The sequence below is a fragment of the Gadus chalcogrammus genome, chromosome 2, assembly GCF_026213295.1.
Source record: "Gadus chalcogrammus isolate NIFS_2021 chromosome 2, NIFS_Gcha_1.0, whole genome shotgun sequence".
NCBI lineage: Eukaryota > Metazoa > Chordata > Actinopteri > Gadiformes > Gadidae > Gadus > Gadus chalcogrammus.
In genome coordinates this window covers 13,707,945-13,726,126 of record NC_079413.1, presented here as the reverse complement: position 1 = coordinate 13,726,126, position 18,182 = coordinate 13,707,945, and the positions used below count along the sequence as shown (strand labels likewise).

Here is an 18,182-nt window from a genome sequence, read left to right as displayed (position 1 = left end):
ATCCTCTCAGCCCAGCGGTAGCGCGGGAGAGAGAGCGAGGGGAGGAGAGTTTTCGCTACAGCAGTGGCGCGTGATATCCTTCCGCCGGAGACCAGCACGGCCCTTTCCCTCCCTATAACACAGGATGCGAGCAAGCAGCATTGCTGCTAATATACGTTATTTGCACCGTACCTCAACAAAAAATTGTACACATTAAGAGCGAATCAACAACAAAGAAGGTGTTGGGAGTGCATACGTTGAACACCGGCTTCTGTTGACTTTATCAACGCTCTGTTGAACATCGGTGTACGCCGAGGAGTTATTATCACCCGGGTTAAGTTGTGCGCGGCAAGCGAACTAGCTAGCTAGTAACTACTTCTGGAAAGAGAGTGGCAGCCGGGGCACAGAATGGAGCTCATCACTATTCTCGAGAAAACCGTCTCTCCGGGTAAATACAGTTCCTCTAATCTTCTCTTCGTAATATAAACGTTGCTAATGTCAGTTGTTCAAGGCAATTAGAACTTGGTTTATGTTGTGTTTGTCGTTGCTTGATGACTGGTGAAAGTTGTCGTATGAGGGAGGAGGGAAATGCCTTGCTAACCGATTAGGCGGGTGGCTACAGTTAGCTAGCTCCGTCTGGCCTGCTCACCGTGGATCCGGCTTCTGGCTTTAGCCTTCCATCCCAACTGATCATCTTGTAATGCTAGAAGTAGATTTGTGAGTTCTGAGTTAACCGTTTGCAAAGTACATACAAATGCTGTTGTCACATTAATTGCATGATGCGTTGATATTCTGAACAGTGTCTTGGCAGCCCTGTCCACTGCCGACCCTGCCCATGCTCTTAGCCATGTAGCCATGCTTTCTGTGCGCTAGCACTAGCTAGCAAGCTAATGTAGCGCAAATCAGTCGGCCCATCCTTGCACACCTCTGTCGGCTAACTTTGTAACATATTATATTGAGGGCTAACAACCTTATTTTGATCATGAAATGTGAAACTCTTGACCACAATGTCAATCAAAGTACTGATGTTTGACTTCAATGTTGTGTCTGTTGTGATAATGTTACTTTAAAAGATTGCATTGCAATGCTTTGATGGGCTAACGCTAAACTGTCTTAATGCTAACAAGCATGTAGGAACTGCATTCGATGTGCAAAACCGTGAATTAACTTGACTTTTAATAGTGAAGCTAAACTTGGTTGCTTTTGCTAGCCATACGTCTGTGTATTTTCTTTTCTTCACTACGTTGAACAACCATTCCGAACGACTCTTGCTCCCTATATTGACAGCTATCTGAAATATACTGCAACATAAACTTTCACGTTTTGGCATATGCTTGTGGTTCATTTCACATCTTTGCCCTATGAATCAGCTTAATAGCTATCTTATGGTATATTGAACAACACCGATTCTCCCCTCCCTCAGATCGAAATGAACTGGAGGCGGCACAGAAGTTTCTGGAGCAGGCGGCTATCGAGCACCTGGTGAGTCTCGCGCTACTTGTGCCGGATGTGATACAATCCGAATTGGAAGTAGGCTAGCAAACCAAACTATTCTTAATATCTGGCTCAACAAAGCAAGCGTGGGTTTACCGAAAGGGTCGAGTTGCTACCTTGCAATAGAAAGCCGGCTTTTTCTATGCCGGGCCCTCCCTTTCTCACACACTGCCTACACGATATGGCTGCTGGGTGTCATTCACTGCAGGGTTTGATAGCAGCAGCGTTGCCGATAATGCTCTAACCGATGTCGTATTGCATAAAATTGCTCTACATCAACATCCCGATAAGAAAAACTATATTGCATACAATATTTAGCTAATACAAGTGTCTGGAAGCATTCACTGATATTTTCCTGGTTCATTTTGAGGGCAAGGAGACCATTAATCATTCCAGGGAAAGCCTAATTTCCATTTTGTGTGTGTGTGTGTGTGTGTGTGTGTGTGTGTGTGTGTGTGTGTGTGTGTGTGTGTGTGTGTGTGTGTGTGTGTGTGTGTGTGTGTGTGTGTGTGTGTGTGTGTGTGTGTGTGTGTGTGTGTGTGTGTGTGTGTCAAGTGATGATTTGGATGCTGTTCTGAGGGTTGCATCAAAAGTAATACAGAAATGTAAAAATAAATGAAATCCCGATCTACACTTTTATATCTTGGTATCCTACTAGAAACACGTATGGCCTGTGAAATTGGATCTCATATTATGAACACCACTACCCGACTTCAGAAACCAAAGTGCTTTGGGAAAACTGCTTACTTTGTATTTGTGTTCATCTTGCTCTTCCATAACACCCGTTACAACTGCTACTGCCCAGGAACATACCCACATATGAAGGCAAAAGGCCACAAATTAAAGTCTTGTACACAAAAACAATATATATTGTGGTCCTTTTTTGAATACGTTTTTTGAGAAGAATAATAACCTTTTTTTCTTTTTGTACGAAGCTTGAATTGACTTGTTGTAATATATTGTATAGTTTCTATCTTGGCAGTTTTATTTTCTCATTGACAAGAATACAGCTTTTACAAGAACTTTTACATCACACTTGTCCCACTCCTCATGATTCATAACAAACATTTCTTCCTACCTCCCCCACTAGCCCACATTCCTGGTGGAGCTGTCCAAGGTGTTGGCCAACCCAGGAAACACGCAGGTGGCCCGAGTGGCAGCTGGTCTGCAGGTGAAGAACTCTCTGACATCCAAGGACCCAGACGTCAAGACGCAGTACCAGCAGAGATGGCTGGCCATCGACGCCAACGCCAGGCGAGAGATCAAGACTTTTGTAAGGATACACGCACATCTTGTGAACCTGAGGGAGTCTCATACTGTACACATTATATACCACACTTATACTCTACATTTGCTTTTATGTATGCGACACTCTGAAGCTGATGCAGAGCTAGCATTCCCTTTTTTTCTTTGCACTTCTGGATAAAGAGTGGTTATAAAATGTATTGCCGTAAGTTAACCAACTGCATATCATTGTGCATCTTGTTAGCAGGCCTCATTTATATCCTCAGATTTAACCTGGCCTAGCATACCTCAGAGGCATCCACTCGTCTCGGGTTTTGGACCAGAAATTTGTTCACTCCATCTTCAATGACCACATGTTTTGTATGTATCCACGCAGGTTCTCCAAACACTTGGCACAGAGACGTATCGCCCGAGCTCGGCATCGCAGTGCGTGGCCGGGATTGCGTGTGCAGAGATCCCCGTCAACCAGTGGCCAGAGCTCATCCCACAGCTGGTGGCCAACGTTACGGACCCCTCGAGCACTGAGCACATGAAGGAGTCCACTCTGGAAGCCATCGGATATATCTGTCAGGACATAGTGAGTGTGGTCCAGTCACTAACTTTCTGTCCGGCAGTAATAATCAAATTTTGAAGAGATACCCTTCCTGCCACACTATTGGAACTTTCTCCCCAAAACAGTCATCTTCCATCTTGGGATGTTTGGAAAATTGTCATAGTTAAGACATCCTGCTATTGAAAGTCCCAGCTCTTAACTGTGGTCTTGGCTCTGCTCTGAACCCTGCCCTTGTGCTTCCAGGAGCCAGAACAGCTGCAGGACAACGCCAATCAGATCCTGACCGCCATCATCCAGGGCATGAGGAAGGAGGAGCCTAGCAACAACGTCAAATTGGCAGCCACCAATGCCCTGCTCAACTCGCTGGAGTTCACTAAAGCCAACTTTGATAAGGAGGTGGGTGGATGCAAGCACCCTTTCTGAAGTGTTTCATTTTACATGGCATGGCCAGTGTTCTACACCTGAACCATTTTCTGTTGATTAGAGCTGTCATTAATAAAATGCTACTTGGTCTTTGTGTTGCAGACGGAGCGTCACTTCATCATGCAGGTTGTGTGTGAGGCTACGCAGTGCCCTGACACCAGAGTGAGTAGCAGCTAGTGGAGTTGACCAATGATGACCTTTAACTTCTTTTTTGGTTTGGTTACAGTCATGTGTGTGTGGTACAGTACCGTTTTTAAATTCAGGTGCTTTACATTGTCAGTGTTTTTATAGATTTTGTTATATTATTCACCATGGTCTTCTCTATCTATTAGTTTTATATTCTAGATGTCTTTTTTTTTTTTTAATATAGATGGTGGGTATTCTGTCGTACATTGTTGGATTTTCAGTTTTTGCTGCTGTTACATCTGAATTTAATTAAAAGTATTAACCTCAAATTATATTCCAAAGTTATATGTAACATTAAACTTTGTTATACTAGTTTTTAGTGGAGAAGTTTCTGGTCTAGGTAAGTGCAAGAATAGTTTGCGTTTGTTGATTTAAAGATTTTAATGTGTACTGACTCTTTTGGTCCAGGTAAGGGTAGCGGCACTACAGAACCTGGTGAAGATCATGTCGCTGTATTACCAGTACATGGAGACCTACATGGGCCCGGCACTTTTCGCGGTAAGCTAAACGTCTTGGTTTAATCTGAGCTGGGCTATGGGGTTCCACCGGTTTTCCCTGCAATCTTACATTCAACATCTCCTCATAAATGTGAGGAAAACATTTAGCCGGTGTGGTATCACAAACATTCGGCAATGTTGTCAGTTCTATAAGAAGCATTGGGGAGATGGGCTGCCATTTCATTGACCTTATTATGACTCACATTGCCTGCTATCAAGTTTCATAAAGCATGTCTATATGTGTCTAATGGATTACAGGACTTCTAATTGCCACCACAATATAACCATTGGGAATGGTTTTCCAGCCAAGTCCTGACCAAACATTGTTGCAATTCTCCTCCCCGTTTGACTCATCCATGTCCTTCCCGTCCACACCAAATCCTTGTGCAGATCACCATAGAGGCCATGAAGAGTGACATAGACGAGGTAGCCCTGCAGGGGATCGAGTTCTGGTCCAACGTCTGTGATGAGGAGATGGATCTGGCCATTGAAGCCTCTGAGGTATGTTGGGGCTAATCATTCGTTTTTGAAAAAAAATAATTGTTTGTTTTGCATCTCAATGGTTGGATTTCATCAAAAATCTTCTTCTTATTAAATATAAACGTTTTTCCAAGCACTTTTCACATGGCAGTTGATGGTTTGTTTAAGTAACCGGTTATTGGGTATCCTGTTTGTGCTAACGGCACGTTCCTTTGTCCTTTTCGAATTGGCAGGCTTCAGAGCAAGGTCGCCCCCCTGAGCATACTAGTAAATTCTACGCCAAAGGGGCCTTGCAGTACCTGGTTCCCATCCTTACCCAGACCCTCACCAAACAGGTGAGCGTCAAGGGTCCTTCCTCTGGTTTCAGTCTAAATATTGAAATGCAATTGTCTTTCTAGACATGTACATTTAAACATGTTCTTGGTCGAATTTTTTTTGTATCCATAGATTGGCAAAAAAAATGCCAATAATATGCCATTCTTCTACATTGCACCCTCTTCGCCAGTCGATGAGATATAAACTTGTATTCTTGTATGCTTAGTTTGCCCTGACGTCAGTTCCTCCTCCTGCTCTCAGTTCAGCAGTGTGGATTTTATGATGTCACAGAATGAACCAGGGTCTATTTCACCCAGGAGATGTTAGGGCGGCAACGCTTCTACTGTACTCTCCTGGTTTTGCTGGACCCCACAAATGAATTATAAGCCCTTTGCCAGTCGACACCCCCAGCCCCCGTAGCAGTTCACGATATCGTAACCCTGCCTTCCTCCCTCCCCCCCCCCCTCGTAGGATGAGAACGACGATGACGACGACTGGAACCCATGCAAGGCAGCCGGCGTGTGTCTGATGCTGCTGGCCACCTGCTGCGAGGACGACGTCGTGCCACACGTCCTTCCCTTCATCAAGGAGCACATCAAGAACCCTGACTGGCGCTACCGGGATGCCTCCGTCATGGCGTTCGGCTCCATTCTGGAGGGCCCGGAGCTCAACCAGCTCAAGCCCCTGGTCCACCAGGTAGCTGCTCCCTCTTGCCCCTCGTCGTTTGGGTGAAGCCCAATTCACACATCCGTGTTGGGACAGACGCTCACTAATGTTTTTGGGAATTTCACGTGCAAATTAAACAACCCATGTTGCATTTTCTGTTACTTTGCTTTTGATTCTCTCGGTGTAGTGTCTTTTTATTTTCGACCATTTGCTATTTTGTCGTTATCCCAGGCAGCTCAGTGAGTACATTTCGTAAAGGGGCATGTAGGGGTTGGGCTACTTGGTCAGGGATGCACATATGTAGTCGCCAGGGTTTAAACCACTTTCATTATTCAGTTATCCTTATGCCATGCCAATTTCAACCATCGCATCGTGGTGACCATGTCAATTATTTTGTTCGGACGCCAACCAAGAAATGTGACTCCTCCTTTGCTACTTGAGGTTTGCTTGTGCCTAGGGCTATCCAATACCCTCTCCTTATAACCACTGTTTCCCAGGCCATGCCCACCCTCATAGACCTGATGAAGGACCCCAGCGTGGTGGTGAGGGACACCACCGCCTGGACCGTGGGCAGGATCTGTGAGCTGCTGCCCGAGGCAGCCATCAACGACGTGTACCTGTCCCCGCTACTGCAGTGTCTGATTGAGGGCCTGGGGGCAGAGCCAAGGGTGGCCTCCAACGTCTGCTGGGTGAGTTGGAACATGGGATGGATGGATGTTTGGCTTGATAAGTGCATAGGTGTGGATTCCTTTCAGCAGGTAACATAGCATGTGCCTAGGTTAGGGCATATTGGTTTATTATGGATTTTAGAGAATTACAACTCTTGGTTCTTAAGCATGCTTAAAAACCTGAAAGGAAGGCTATTGGTTAACCAAACCTGGTGTAAATATTGCAATCAAGGTCTAAATCACTTGATAGTCACTGATGAGATGTTAACGGACGGCTAGCTCACAGCTACATGGACTGTACTAAATCTAAATGGGACAGTTTACCAAACTTTGAGTCCCAAAAGATTTAATGAGCATCTTCTTCCCTCCTCTCTGCCCCAGGCCTTCTCCAGTCTGGCTGAGGCTGCATACGAGGCCACAGACGCAGCCGAGGACCAGGAAGAGCCCAGCACCTACTGCCTCTCTTCCTCCTTTGAAATCATCGTCCAGAAACTCCTTGAAACCACAGACAGGTAGACTACTGCACACAAGACAGCAGCCACTACCTTAGGCATATGTTTGAACAGTGCCTGGCAGCATTTATGCTCACTAATGCTTCTGAAGATGACAAATGAATGGTACCAAAGTAAGAAGACTCGCTCCTTTTTTTGAAAGGCCAAAGTGTCGAGGGTGGAAAGGCAAAGTCCAATGCATTTCAATCTATATATTTTTTTAATGCGAGTGCCCTCCTGTCTCCTCCAGACCCGACGGCCACCAGAACAACCTGCGCTCAGCGGCCTACGAGGCGCTGATGGAGATAGTGAAGAACAGCGCCAAAGACTGCTACCCTGCCGTGCAGAAGACCACGCTGGTCATCATGGAGCGCCTGCAGCAGGTCCTTCAGATGGAGGTGAGCTCACCGGTCGCTCTTGGGAAAGTTCACACCTAATTTTGAGAACCCACCGTAAAATTAGAGTTATGTGTTAAAATATGTTTTCACATGAAAAAGCAATGCGCTAAACAATGAGATGAATATGGTAGCACGTTTGTATGCATGTCCTTGACCTATATTTTTGTGTACTTGTATCGTTGCTCGGTCTCAGTCGCACATCCAGAGCACCTCCGACCGTATCCAGTACAACGACCTGCAGTCTCTGCTGTGCGCCACTCTACAGGTTTGTGAGCCATGCAACCACACAATTCCTTTTTTTTTTTTTTTTTTTTTGTAATGACTGCATACAACCCATCCAAGAAATGCTCCTTGTAGCCTTCAGTCTTACGGACTGATGCTCAAGACGAAACGGGAGCAGGACCCGTGGGTGGTTGAGGAGCGAGCGACATGTTGACCCGCGTGTGCTCCTTGCAGAACGTGCTACGTAAGGTGCAGCACCAGGACGCCCTGCAGATCTCCGACGTGGTGATGGCCTCCCTGCTCCGCATGTTCCAGAGCACCGCAGGCTCCGGGGGTGTTCAGGAGGACGCGCTGATGGCCGTCTCTACTCTGGTAGAAGGTAACTAAGCACACACTTCCTGGTCCATGGCTGGTTTTTGAGGCTGGTGTGGTTTCCGACTCCCTGCAAGACTGGTACCAGTGTTAGGTTTCCATACCTTAGCAAAAGGCCAAAGCTTCTCCTAGTCTAAACACGGCTAAAATTGTGGTCTTCACAGTGTCTATTGCCCTGACGTCAGTTCCTCCTCCTGCTCTCAGTTCAGCAGTGTGGATTTTATGATGTCACAGAATAAACTGGTGTCCAATTCACCCGGGAGATATTTGGGGGTGGCGGTGCTGCCCCTGTAACCTCCAGGTTTTGCTGGACCCCACAAATGTTTAATGTAATGCTTGTTTAGTCTCCAGCGACAAGCCATACAATTCTAGTCGTGTTTGGCAACCCTTCCTCTAGCACACCCATGTCCTTCTCTGATGCATCATTCATACAATTTTGGCACCACATCCCTTTTTAAAGATCTCCTATTATACTACTTTTCTGGTCTTAATTTCTTATTAATGACTCCTATAGAGCAACCTGACACGAATCACAGCACAAAAAACCATGTTGATTTTCGGGAAACTCTTCCTCTGATCTAGGCGCTTTCAGCATTCTCTGCCAGCACTCGGCTTCGTCCTGCTCCGCCCCCTCGCCCCCCTCCTGCCAACCCCACTCCGTTGTGATTGGTTACCTTCCGGCAGAGCATGTTGCAGCATTACCATACATGAAAAATCTGGATGGTTCTACCTAGATAAATCCCGGAAATTTGTACAAGTGAATGGCGACTGGCGACCCTAGTGTTTAGCGCTCTGCACAGCCATCCCAGACGGTCAGGAGGGAATACGTCTAAATGCATGTACATCATTATTTGACCCTTTAGTAAGGTTAAACATGACTATAAATCATAATAACAACGATTATACGTCATAAAAGTCTAAAAAGCATGATGGGTGCTCTTTAACTTAACGGTATAACACTGAAACTTATTTGTGGATTGTTGCTTATAATCGTACCAAATTTGAGGAAGCTCACCGGTATGGTCTGTGGGTGTGCATTACATCCATGAATCATACAGATTGCACTGCGTTTGGTTGGCTACTAGGGCTGTAACGATACACAAACTCACGATTCGGTTTGTATCACGATTCTTTTTACATTTAAAAACTTACGAGCTCTATAAATGGGGCATAGTGTTAAGAGTAGCATATGTGTGTGCGCGAGAATGGCAGTGTGCGTATGCGTGTGTGAGTGACGTCGGCGAGTGAGTGGACGAGCGAGGAGAGCGAGCGGTAGAGCCTGCGTCTAGCGAAGAAGCGAACGAGTCCGGTAGAATAAAGTACCCATCCTGTCAATAATCGGTGGCCGCTTCATTCCGACCTATAAGCAGACAAACTGCCAGTCAAATCACAAAAACAATAGAGACAGGATCACACGGGCAATTTATTTCGCGCTTGGCCCACTCTGGATAAATGTCGTTCATATCGCATATGAGGACTTCGACGGCTGTGGAGAAATGCAATCCTCCGTAGCCACGGAGAGCTGTCATCACAGAGAGGGCATCTTGTCGCATACTTACGGCATCTATACAGAGCTGCAAACTTGTCGCTTTTCGGCGACAATCGCCGTTTTCTTGGTCAATTTGGTCATTCACGTGAATCGTGTAGAACCGGAGAGTTTTGTTTTTTTGGGGGGGGGGGGGGGGGGTCCAGAATTGCGAAAAATTATTGGATCGTTCTTATAATTGACATTTCTCTGGGCCAATCGGAATCTCAGCACTTGCTTCAGAATCTTTCTTATAATTGACATTTCTCTGGGCTAATCGGAATCTTGAAGCACACAGCGCCAACTGAGCTCGCCATTGGATGAGACGGTCGCCTACCGCTCATGCGCGCCAAACAACGCAAGAGAGCTTGCGAAACCCTCGTCCAGAGGGGTGTTTCACGAACGGAGGTTTAACAAACACTGAGTTAACGCTGAACTCTAGGTTGATTTACCCTGTGCCGACTAACCCAGAGTTTTCGGTTCCACAGCAGCGGTTATGCATTAGTTCAATCAACTCGGGGTTGGTTAACACAGGGTTGTGCGCGTCCACGCCGAACCTAAAAAGACGTGATGTATGGATCATGGAAACCCTGTTCGAAATGGCGAAACGGGCCGCTTATTTCAATGAAATGGAACTCCAGGTTCTCCTGGAGAGCTATGACGAGGAGAAGGACATTATCACAAGAAAAGGGAACGCTAAAGACTCTGCAACCCGCAGAACCAAAGCCTGGCAGCGGATCGCTGACCGCGTAAATGCGTTAGTTACACCTCAAAAGCATGATCCTTAATATTTGAGCCATGAATATATAAATATCCCAGTTAAGCATTCTTAAAGATCCTACCACATAACCCCTTTCTTCTAAAAAAATATGTACTCCGATGGCTTCCAAGCGGTCAGCGGATCAAGTATGGAAATGAAGTCTAAAAAACATAAAAACTGGTAAGCTTTTGCCACCATCGTATTGGTATAAATTTAAATTAGCCATTTTTTTAAGCAAATCGTGAATAGGCCGACAGTCGGCAGACTGGATCTGGCCCTCTAATTGTCTTGACCCCGGTGGAGGAGCTGTTAATAAACATAAATTCAGGGCGCCCTGGCATGGAGGTGGTACCTGGAGGTACCTACCTCCTCAGAGAGTCAGGGGCCATACCCCACTGGTTGAATGTAGGTTTTTGTGTTTTCTTGTATTTTAGATTTTTTTTGCCTTCGAAACCATGTGCTTGCCACAGCGCATACTATTCCAAATGTTTCTTTTTTTGGTAACTGGGTAGAAAACCTAAAAGTGACAATTCATCAACTTCACAGAATAATAATTATTTTTTGTCTCTCCAATAATAAGAGACAAAAAAAAAAATGGTGACGGTTGTAAATAAAATATTTTTTATAAGCCTTAAGGATGTTTTGACATTGATTTTTGATAAAGAGTTTTGTTAAGTCACGCTTAGAGTAGTGTCATTTGTATATTACAAAAAAAAAAATCCCCCCGTGACACTGTCACCTTTTTTCCTCTGAGGAGTTTGCAGGTCTGCTGTCAGCAGACTATTATTTAGACAAATGATTGGCAAATTTCAATCGGACAATTTGACTGGAGTTAGAAAGGGCATATCGCGCTTCTGCCTTCTCACACCGCGAGACAGGTTTGTGGCTTTGAGTGTCGCGATTTCGGTTTCAATACACGTATCGTTACAGCCCTATTGGCTACATACAAGAGTGGACTTGACGGCACCCTAAAATCACGTAATACGTTGTATGACGGACCGGAAAACGTTGTTTCACTGGATTTAATGCATACATTGTTTAGGTTTTATGCATGGCATACCAAAGGTTATCTTATTATTTTCTTTTTTTCTTTTTAAAGATTGAAATGTGCTAATATTATTCATGTTTTCTGTCAGTTCTCGGCAGCGACTTCCAGAAATATATGGATGCCTTCAAGCCTTTCTTGGGAATTGGACTAAAGAACTATGCTGAATATCAGGTACGACGTGGAAGTTGAGCACTGTTCTTGTATGCTTTGTTTGCCCTGACGTCAGTTCCTCTTCCTGCTATCAGTTCAGCAGTGTGGATTTTATGATGTCACAGAATAAACTGGTGTCCATTTCACCCGGGAGATATTTGGGGGTGGCGGTGCTGCCCCTGTAACCTCCTGGCTTTGCTGGACCCCACAAATGATTCCCCCCCCCCCCATTCCTTCATCTTCCTTCCAATGATTGATTGTTTTCCTGTGTATTTAGTTTCCCACCCACCACCAATGTAAACTACATTGTTAATCTTCTGACTAGCCAAAGGATTAATGATTAAATAGGGTTAGGAATTTCTTGAATATCACAATATAAACGTTTTTAAAGATGGTTCTATGTCAGTTCAGGCGAAAGGTTCTCTGATTTGTCTCAATGTCGGCCGTCCCCCTGGTAGTTGAGTGACGCACCCTGACTCAAGCATGCAGTTTTGTTCTGCGGCAGGTGTGCCTTGCAGCTGTGGGCCTGGTGTGTGACCTGTGCAGAGCTCTGATGACCAACATCCTGCCTTTCTGTGACGAGATCATGCAGCTCCTTCTGGAGAACCTGGGGGTGAGGACCCCTCCTTCATACCATTCTCTCCCCGTCCTCTTTTTGGACTGCATCTTTCTACTCTCGTAATGTTATTTGCCCCAAACATGGTTAGGTTGTGTGTGTGTGTGTACTGTCACGTTAATTGCTGTTTGTTTCATCACACAATCTACATGTATTGCCTTCCTTACCCACACTTGAAACTACTTTGCACTTTCTGTCTGGATGTTTACTGCATTTGCATCGTTATGCCAACTACAATTTATTTTTTTGTGTTTGCCGGTGTAGAATGAGAACGTCCACCGGTCTGTGAAGCCCCAGATCCTGTCGGCGTTTGGAGACATCGCTCTCGCCATCGGTGGAGAGTTCAAGAAATACCTGGAGATTGTTCTGGACACTCTCCAACAGGCTTCCCAGGCCCAGGTGGACAAGGTAAGGCTTGTGGACCATGTCGTGTACAGGCTTACATTGATTAATCTGTATGATTTTAATATATATTTTTTTACATTTTTTTTAAGCATCTGATAAATTCAGGTGCTGCAGCTCATTGGCATAATGGGATAACATGGATTCATGCAGGCATTTGGCATATTAACGGTGTTGCATTAAGAGTATAATTGTTCCTCACTGCTTTGAGTTTAATGGATTTTGATGTTGTATAAATGATATACAAAGAAATGGCATATAGACTTTTATGAAATTATAGATTTCATTAGAGGTGGGCTTTTCTGTGTTAATCAATGGAAAGCTGCATTTGCTGACTGCCATGTAATTAATAGTGCGTTGGTTTGTGTTTGCAGACGGACTACGATATGGTGGATTATCTGAACGAGTTGAGGGAGGGCTGCCTTGAAGCCTACACCGGCATCATACAGGGCCTGAAGGGGGACCAGGAAAACGTTCACCGTAAGAGAAGCATGCTGACAAACACAGGCACAAATGTCAATCTTCTGCTCATGATGTCTGCTATAGCATTTCATGAATGCAATATCAGCGACACAATTTATTAGTACGATAATATTCTTAAAAAAATCGATTCTCCTTCATCCTTGATATCTTCTATTAGCTGTGGTCTCTTGCATACGTGTTGCTCTGACGTCAGTTCCTCCTCCTGCTCTAAGTTCAGCAGTGTGGATTTTATGATGTCACAGAATAAGATGGGGTCTATTTCACCCAGGAGATGTTTGGGTGGCAGTGCTGCCCCTCTAACCTCCTGGTTTTGCTGGACCCCACAAATTTATCCTGGCCGTTGAATGTGCTGTTATTCTGAAATCAACTTTTAATTTGCATTTTGCTAGCTGTGACTGTGTGTGAATATACATATAGGATTGTCTAGTGGTTGGGGGTGTTTGGCTAAAGACGTCCAACTGAAAGCTTCTGGGTTCTATCTGTATAGCAGCCATGGAAGGGATGTCAAATTGACCTACAAAAATATTTTTAAATGTCGTGATTGTCAATGAACCTACATTGAATGTATGTTAAAGTGATGGTAACTCTCCCTCCTCCAGCTGATGTCATGCTAGTGCAACCACGGGTGGAGTTTATCCTGTCCTTCATCCACCACATAGCGGAGGACGAGGACCACTCTGATGGAGTTGTGGCCAACGCTGCTGGCCTCATAGGGTAAGCCGAGCATGGGCTGGTATAACCAACCTGCAGTTTTGAGGAACCGCCACTGTCCCCTTCATACTTCAATGGGACCCAAGCAGCGTTTGGTTTCGGTTCTTCTTTCTTCTGGCGTTCCTTATTTGTATGTTTTTCCGTACGGCAGATAGAGGCTTATGTTGACGCCAGACGTTCAGCGCACTCTAAAAATGCACCAAATGTGTGTGTGCTTTCATCCGCAAAATGTATCCTGGCGATTCATTTGGCCAACGTGGTTATTCAAAAACATTTATGTCCTGTGCAGTGGAGGCCGATTTAAGTGAGGATTTATGTGTCCTCCTTACCGGCTGTAGCATCCTCTCCAGATGTTCAAAGGATAACGTATTGTCATAGGAGGGATTCTGCTGAACCACGTAACAAGAATGTGCTTCCAAATCTAAATTCAGTCTGCCATTTGCTCTATTGTTTTGGTAAAACGGCTGCTTTTTCTCCAACATCTTGGCCCTCCATTTCAGGGACCTCTGCACCACGTTCGGGAAGGATGTGGCCAAGCTGGTGGAGGTGCGTCCTCTCATAAACGACTTGCTGACTGAGGGCCGGCGCTCCAAGACCACCAAAACTAAGACCCTTGCCACCTGGGCCACAAAGGAGCTCCGCAAGCTCAAGAGCCAGGCCTGGTCAGTGGACACACTCAGTAATGCACACAAGGCCAACCAATCATAAATATGGTATTCTTTTGTGACCCAACACTCTGTATTTTCCTACTGCGTCATCCCATTGTAATCAATTAGGCATGAATTATTTGATTGGTACCTATTTCAAAATACTTCAAGAATGTAACTGTCTGTGGAAAATGTGCATGTGGTCATCTTTCCAAGTGGGTCAATTTTTTTTATCAAAGGTGAACTGAATGTTGACATCCACAAAACCTGCCTTTCTTGAGTGTCAATGTTTTGGTTAACTGATTTAAAACATGGTTGGCTGGTCTCTTGGCTGTCATCGCAGTTTTTGTAATTGGTTTGTTGTGTCAATGAATGCAGTACCGGGACTAGACCAGCGAACCATGTTGGATATCGAAAAGTTTACCAATACATTGAAAGGCATTGATGTGGCTTTGAATCACCTCGGATAGACAAATTAACCTGCTGGCTAAGAGGGGGATATGCCAACTCTTACCCCAATCCTTTGCCCTTTTTTTTCAAAAGCCTGTTGCAATCCCAGAAGGTAGGTATGACAATACAGAGTGTTTGGTCACAAATGCGTCTAGTACGCCCGGAAAATCCTTCTAGTGTGAGGCAGAATATTTCTCACCCTTCACCTGGCAGTGTTGTGGAGATACTTGGGTGAAATAATTGAGATTCTTAATAATCCTGTACAGACCAGTACTCTTTCGTGAGCAATTCAAAAATATAAATTTTTGGATAGTTAATTAATGACTTTTTTTTTCTCCTCTTTAGATGCAATTCTTGTCAGGAAAGAGATCAACATCAGTAAACAATGAGGAAATATTGCCCCACTGGAATTACATCTTCTGTCTTTTGCGCGCGTGTGACCGGGTCAAAGCAGAAGCTAAGTGTGCGCTGAGATGAGTGTCTGTGTGTGTGAGAGAGATCGAGAGAGAGAGAGAGAGAGAAAGAACGCACGAGCGCAGATCGTGTGCGCGAGAGATGACTGATATCACAACACCTTCTGAGTACAATTCCAGCGGTCGCCTGCAGACTGGCAGCGACCCTACCTACCCACCCCCATACCTACCTTCGGACCCCCACCCATAACCGCCTTCCTGACTATTGAACCCCTCTCCTCGACGGCCTGTGGACTGTACCATATCTGAACAAGGACTCTGAACATGACCTCCTTCCACCACTACTTTCCAGCTGACCCTCCTGAAATGATTTTCCCGCTGGGGTCACACACACACAACGCCTTGTCAAGCATCCCTTCTTCGACAACCATCCTCCTCCATTGGACCCCCCCTGCTGTGTAGTCCGGCTGAGACGATTGAGCCCTCGTCCGAGACGCTAACTAACATTTTAGTGGTCTGTTTAACGTTGCTATGACGACAACAAAGATGAATGCTACAACTCCATGTCGCCCAAACCCTTTCTTCCTCCCTGTGAGAAAAAACAAGAGACCAACTGCTAACAAGGGAAAGGATTTCTTTGGAATTGAAGCGACAACAAAAAAAGAACCTTACTGTAACTCAAACGGGAGGAGGATTAATCCGATCTGTTCAGACTAAAATGGCTCTCTTGACTGATGCGTGGAATACTTAACATTTAAATTTTTCTTGATTTTATTTTATTATAATTTTTCTCTCTGCACTTCTTCAAAAAGCCAATGTGGTCGTGGACTTAAAATGAAAAGCCCCGCCCCCCCCCCCCCCCCCAGCCAAGATGGTCTGACTCGAGCTGCCGTCTTCAATCTTTGGTCAGAGTTGAAGCATGGTGCCTAGATTTCGTTTTCTTTTCTTTCCTCTTGCGAGGAGTAAAATAGGAGGATGTGGGGATTAACAGAGGGAATGGCCCTCTAGACTCTCCTCTTTCCGCTATTGGAAAGCAGGTTCCTGCCCTACTGTAACTGCCACATCATTCCGTGCACCACCATCGCTGCCACCTACCAAGTTTGGGTTAGTAGAAAAAATGGCCACCATAATCCCAGTTTGTGTGGCAGACGAGGTTGGGGCTCTGTAGACGTAAGGTTGGGCGAGGAGCCAAGGAGAGCTAGCTTCTTAATTTTCTAAACCCTCCCCCTCCACAAGTAACATAAATAAATATTAAATAAACAAAAATATAATCTCAATACGAACCTATGGTGGCAGGAGATCCTGAAGAGCATCAATGCTGGTCTGGCTGCTTTTCTACCCTGAATCGCAGGCTGGGGTCCTGTCGTACCGGCGTCTTAATGGACACAGACTTCCCACTTTAGCCCCGTTCGCTTCTACTGTATATTAAAAAGAAAAGAATAAACACCCCCACCTGCATGTGGGTCTCCTTCCTCCACCCTGAGGCTTTTGGTTTAGTTTTGCTTTCACTGGCACTCTCGGTTGCTTCTCTTAACCCTTTCGGCTTTGGAAGTCTGAGCCGGTGTGATGTCAGAGCTCGCTGCGCCTTAAGCAGGTGGGCCTAAAAGCACTTGAGAGGATTTTTGTAATGAAGTGAAGTAGTGGGTGGAGGGGTGCGGCGGTTTCTCTTAAAGACTAACTTTTACCAAAAAAGTTAGACATTATCTCTTTGTGTACTTATGCCTGAGATAGCGCTTCAGAGGAGAGTGCCAAATTAGTGGGACTAGTTTAGTGAATATTGCCCTATTGGGGCTGGCTGTGTGGACAGGTGGGATATTATTATATGCACCTTCCATGGGGGAAGATATTCAGTCAGCTGTAAATCCTTGCTGTTCCTGATCCACAAATGATCAACCAGTTGACCAGAATAGGACCTGTGCTTAGATAGTCCAAGTCCCTGCTGGTGTGTTTTTTTTATTTTTTTTATTTTTTTTTCGCTGCACTTGTTTTGGGAAAGGGGCACTTACCAATATCCTCGTTTCGAAGAAAAAAAAATTACAGAATTGAAGACGTTTGTATAAGGTTATATTTTTCCATTGCTATGAGAAATAAAACAATAAAATGATATTAAACATTCCCCAAGAAGTTCTGGTGATTTGGTTTATTTGTCCGTACAGGTAAACAAGTCGTCTCACTTATGAAGTCTGGGCAAAAAAAAAAGCAGACTTCATTTTGGAAATTTGACTTGTAATATGTCTGTACTGATCATCTTGAAACTGTTTTGTAATCGTTATTGAAAGCCATATATACAGGCTTTTGACAACTCTTGAAAGTTGCATTTTAGAACCTGCATAATGGGGTTCGTAATGGTACAATTGGTTGACGCATTCTATGCGAAAAAGGGTGTACTGACTGTCAAAAATACTTTATTGTAACTGTCCGGTTTATCAAAGCATGCAAGCGGTTGTTTTGTCACGGCTGGGGACCAATTCACTTTCACAAGTTCATTCAGAAAGTCTCCTCGGAATGGCATTGAACTAAACATATTACCCGCCTACATAATTAAAGGGAACATGGCCTCAAATTGAAGTTGGATCATTCAAAACCGTAAATCCTACCTTGAACGCTGGATTTGAATTAGTTAACTGAACTCTTTCAATCTGCAAAACTGCATTTGGTTCAGACAATGAACATGGGAACTAAAATGTGAATTGTGAATCAAGCCAATCTGCTTTTTAATTTCATATTGAACATTAGTGAACTAATAAAAGTCTATATTGTACTGAACGCTGTTGTTCCTTATTGTATTTGGCTAATCAATGGGGTATAGACTGCATGGGGTAGTAGTCTGTTAGAATCGGTTGGGATAGGTCTTGAATATAATCCGTTATCCAGGCCCATTATTGGGCATGTGGTAGGTGTTTTATTGGATTGGAGCAGACTTTGATTCGAAAAAAAAAAGTGATCGGATCTCGACATAAACATTGTTCATTTGATAACACTACCCAT

General features: G+C 44.6%; 1 protein-coding gene and 4 non-coding genes across 6 annotated transcripts; all 5 read left to right on the top strand.

Annotated features, from left to right (window-relative positions):
* The first annotated feature begins 65 nt into the window (after positions 1-65).
* Positions 66-17,984, top strand: kpnb1 (karyopherin (importin) beta 1). 2 transcript variants are annotated; one of them, XM_056582077.1, is made up of 22 exons: positions 66-427; positions 1,403-1,461; positions 2,564-2,746; positions 3,095-3,295; positions 3,515-3,667; positions 3,797-3,856; positions 4,289-4,378; positions 4,768-4,878; positions 5,091-5,192; positions 5,644-5,868; positions 6,336-6,527; positions 6,888-7,018; positions 7,248-7,395; positions 7,589-7,660; positions 7,852-7,996; positions 11,411-11,493; positions 11,978-12,085; positions 12,353-12,496; positions 12,865-12,970; positions 13,573-13,687; positions 14,185-14,346; positions 15,127-17,984. In XM_056582077.1, coding segments are annotated over exons 1-22 (2,631 nt in total). In that variant the 5' UTR covers positions 66-387; the 3' UTR covers positions 15,128-17,984. The 2 variants fall into 2 exon arrangements, with proteins under 2 accessions (XP_056438052.1, XP_056438044.1); XM_056582069.1 differs by having other exon boundaries at positions 67-427; positions 3,797-3,858; positions 4,285-4,378.
* Positions 5,406-5,549, top strand: LOC130376339 (small nucleolar RNA SNORA79). Its single transcript, XR_008893979.1, has one exon. It is a non-coding gene; the product is annotated as a small nucleolar RNA SNORA79 (small nucleolar RNA).
* Positions 8,166-8,311, top strand: LOC130376343 (small nucleolar RNA SNORA79). Its single transcript, XR_008893983.1, has one exon. It is a non-coding gene; the product is annotated as a small nucleolar RNA SNORA79 (small nucleolar RNA).
* Positions 11,540-11,685, top strand: LOC130376353 (small nucleolar RNA SNORA79). Its single transcript, XR_008893993.1, has one exon. It is a non-coding gene; the product is annotated as a small nucleolar RNA SNORA79 (small nucleolar RNA).
* LOC130376842 (small nucleolar RNA SNORA79) lies at positions 13,158-13,301 on the top strand. Its single transcript, XR_008894100.1, has one exon. It is a non-coding gene; the product is annotated as a small nucleolar RNA SNORA79 (small nucleolar RNA).
* Positions 17,985-18,182: the final 198 nt, after the last annotated feature.

Bases quoted from the DNA above. Each gene is read 5' to 3' on its own strand.
- kpnb1 (XM_056582069.1), top strand. From the start codon at position 388: ATGGAGCTCATCACTATTCTCGAGAAAACCGTCTCTCCGG. The intron at 4,379-4,767 runs GTAAGCTAAACG...ATCCTTGTGCAG, and splicing joins TGGGCCCGGCACTTTTCGCG to ATCACCATAGAGGCCATGAA. The intron at 5,193-5,643 runs GTGAGCGTCAAG...CCCCCCTCGTAG, and splicing joins CCCAGACCCTCACCAAACAG to GATGAGAACGACGATGACGA.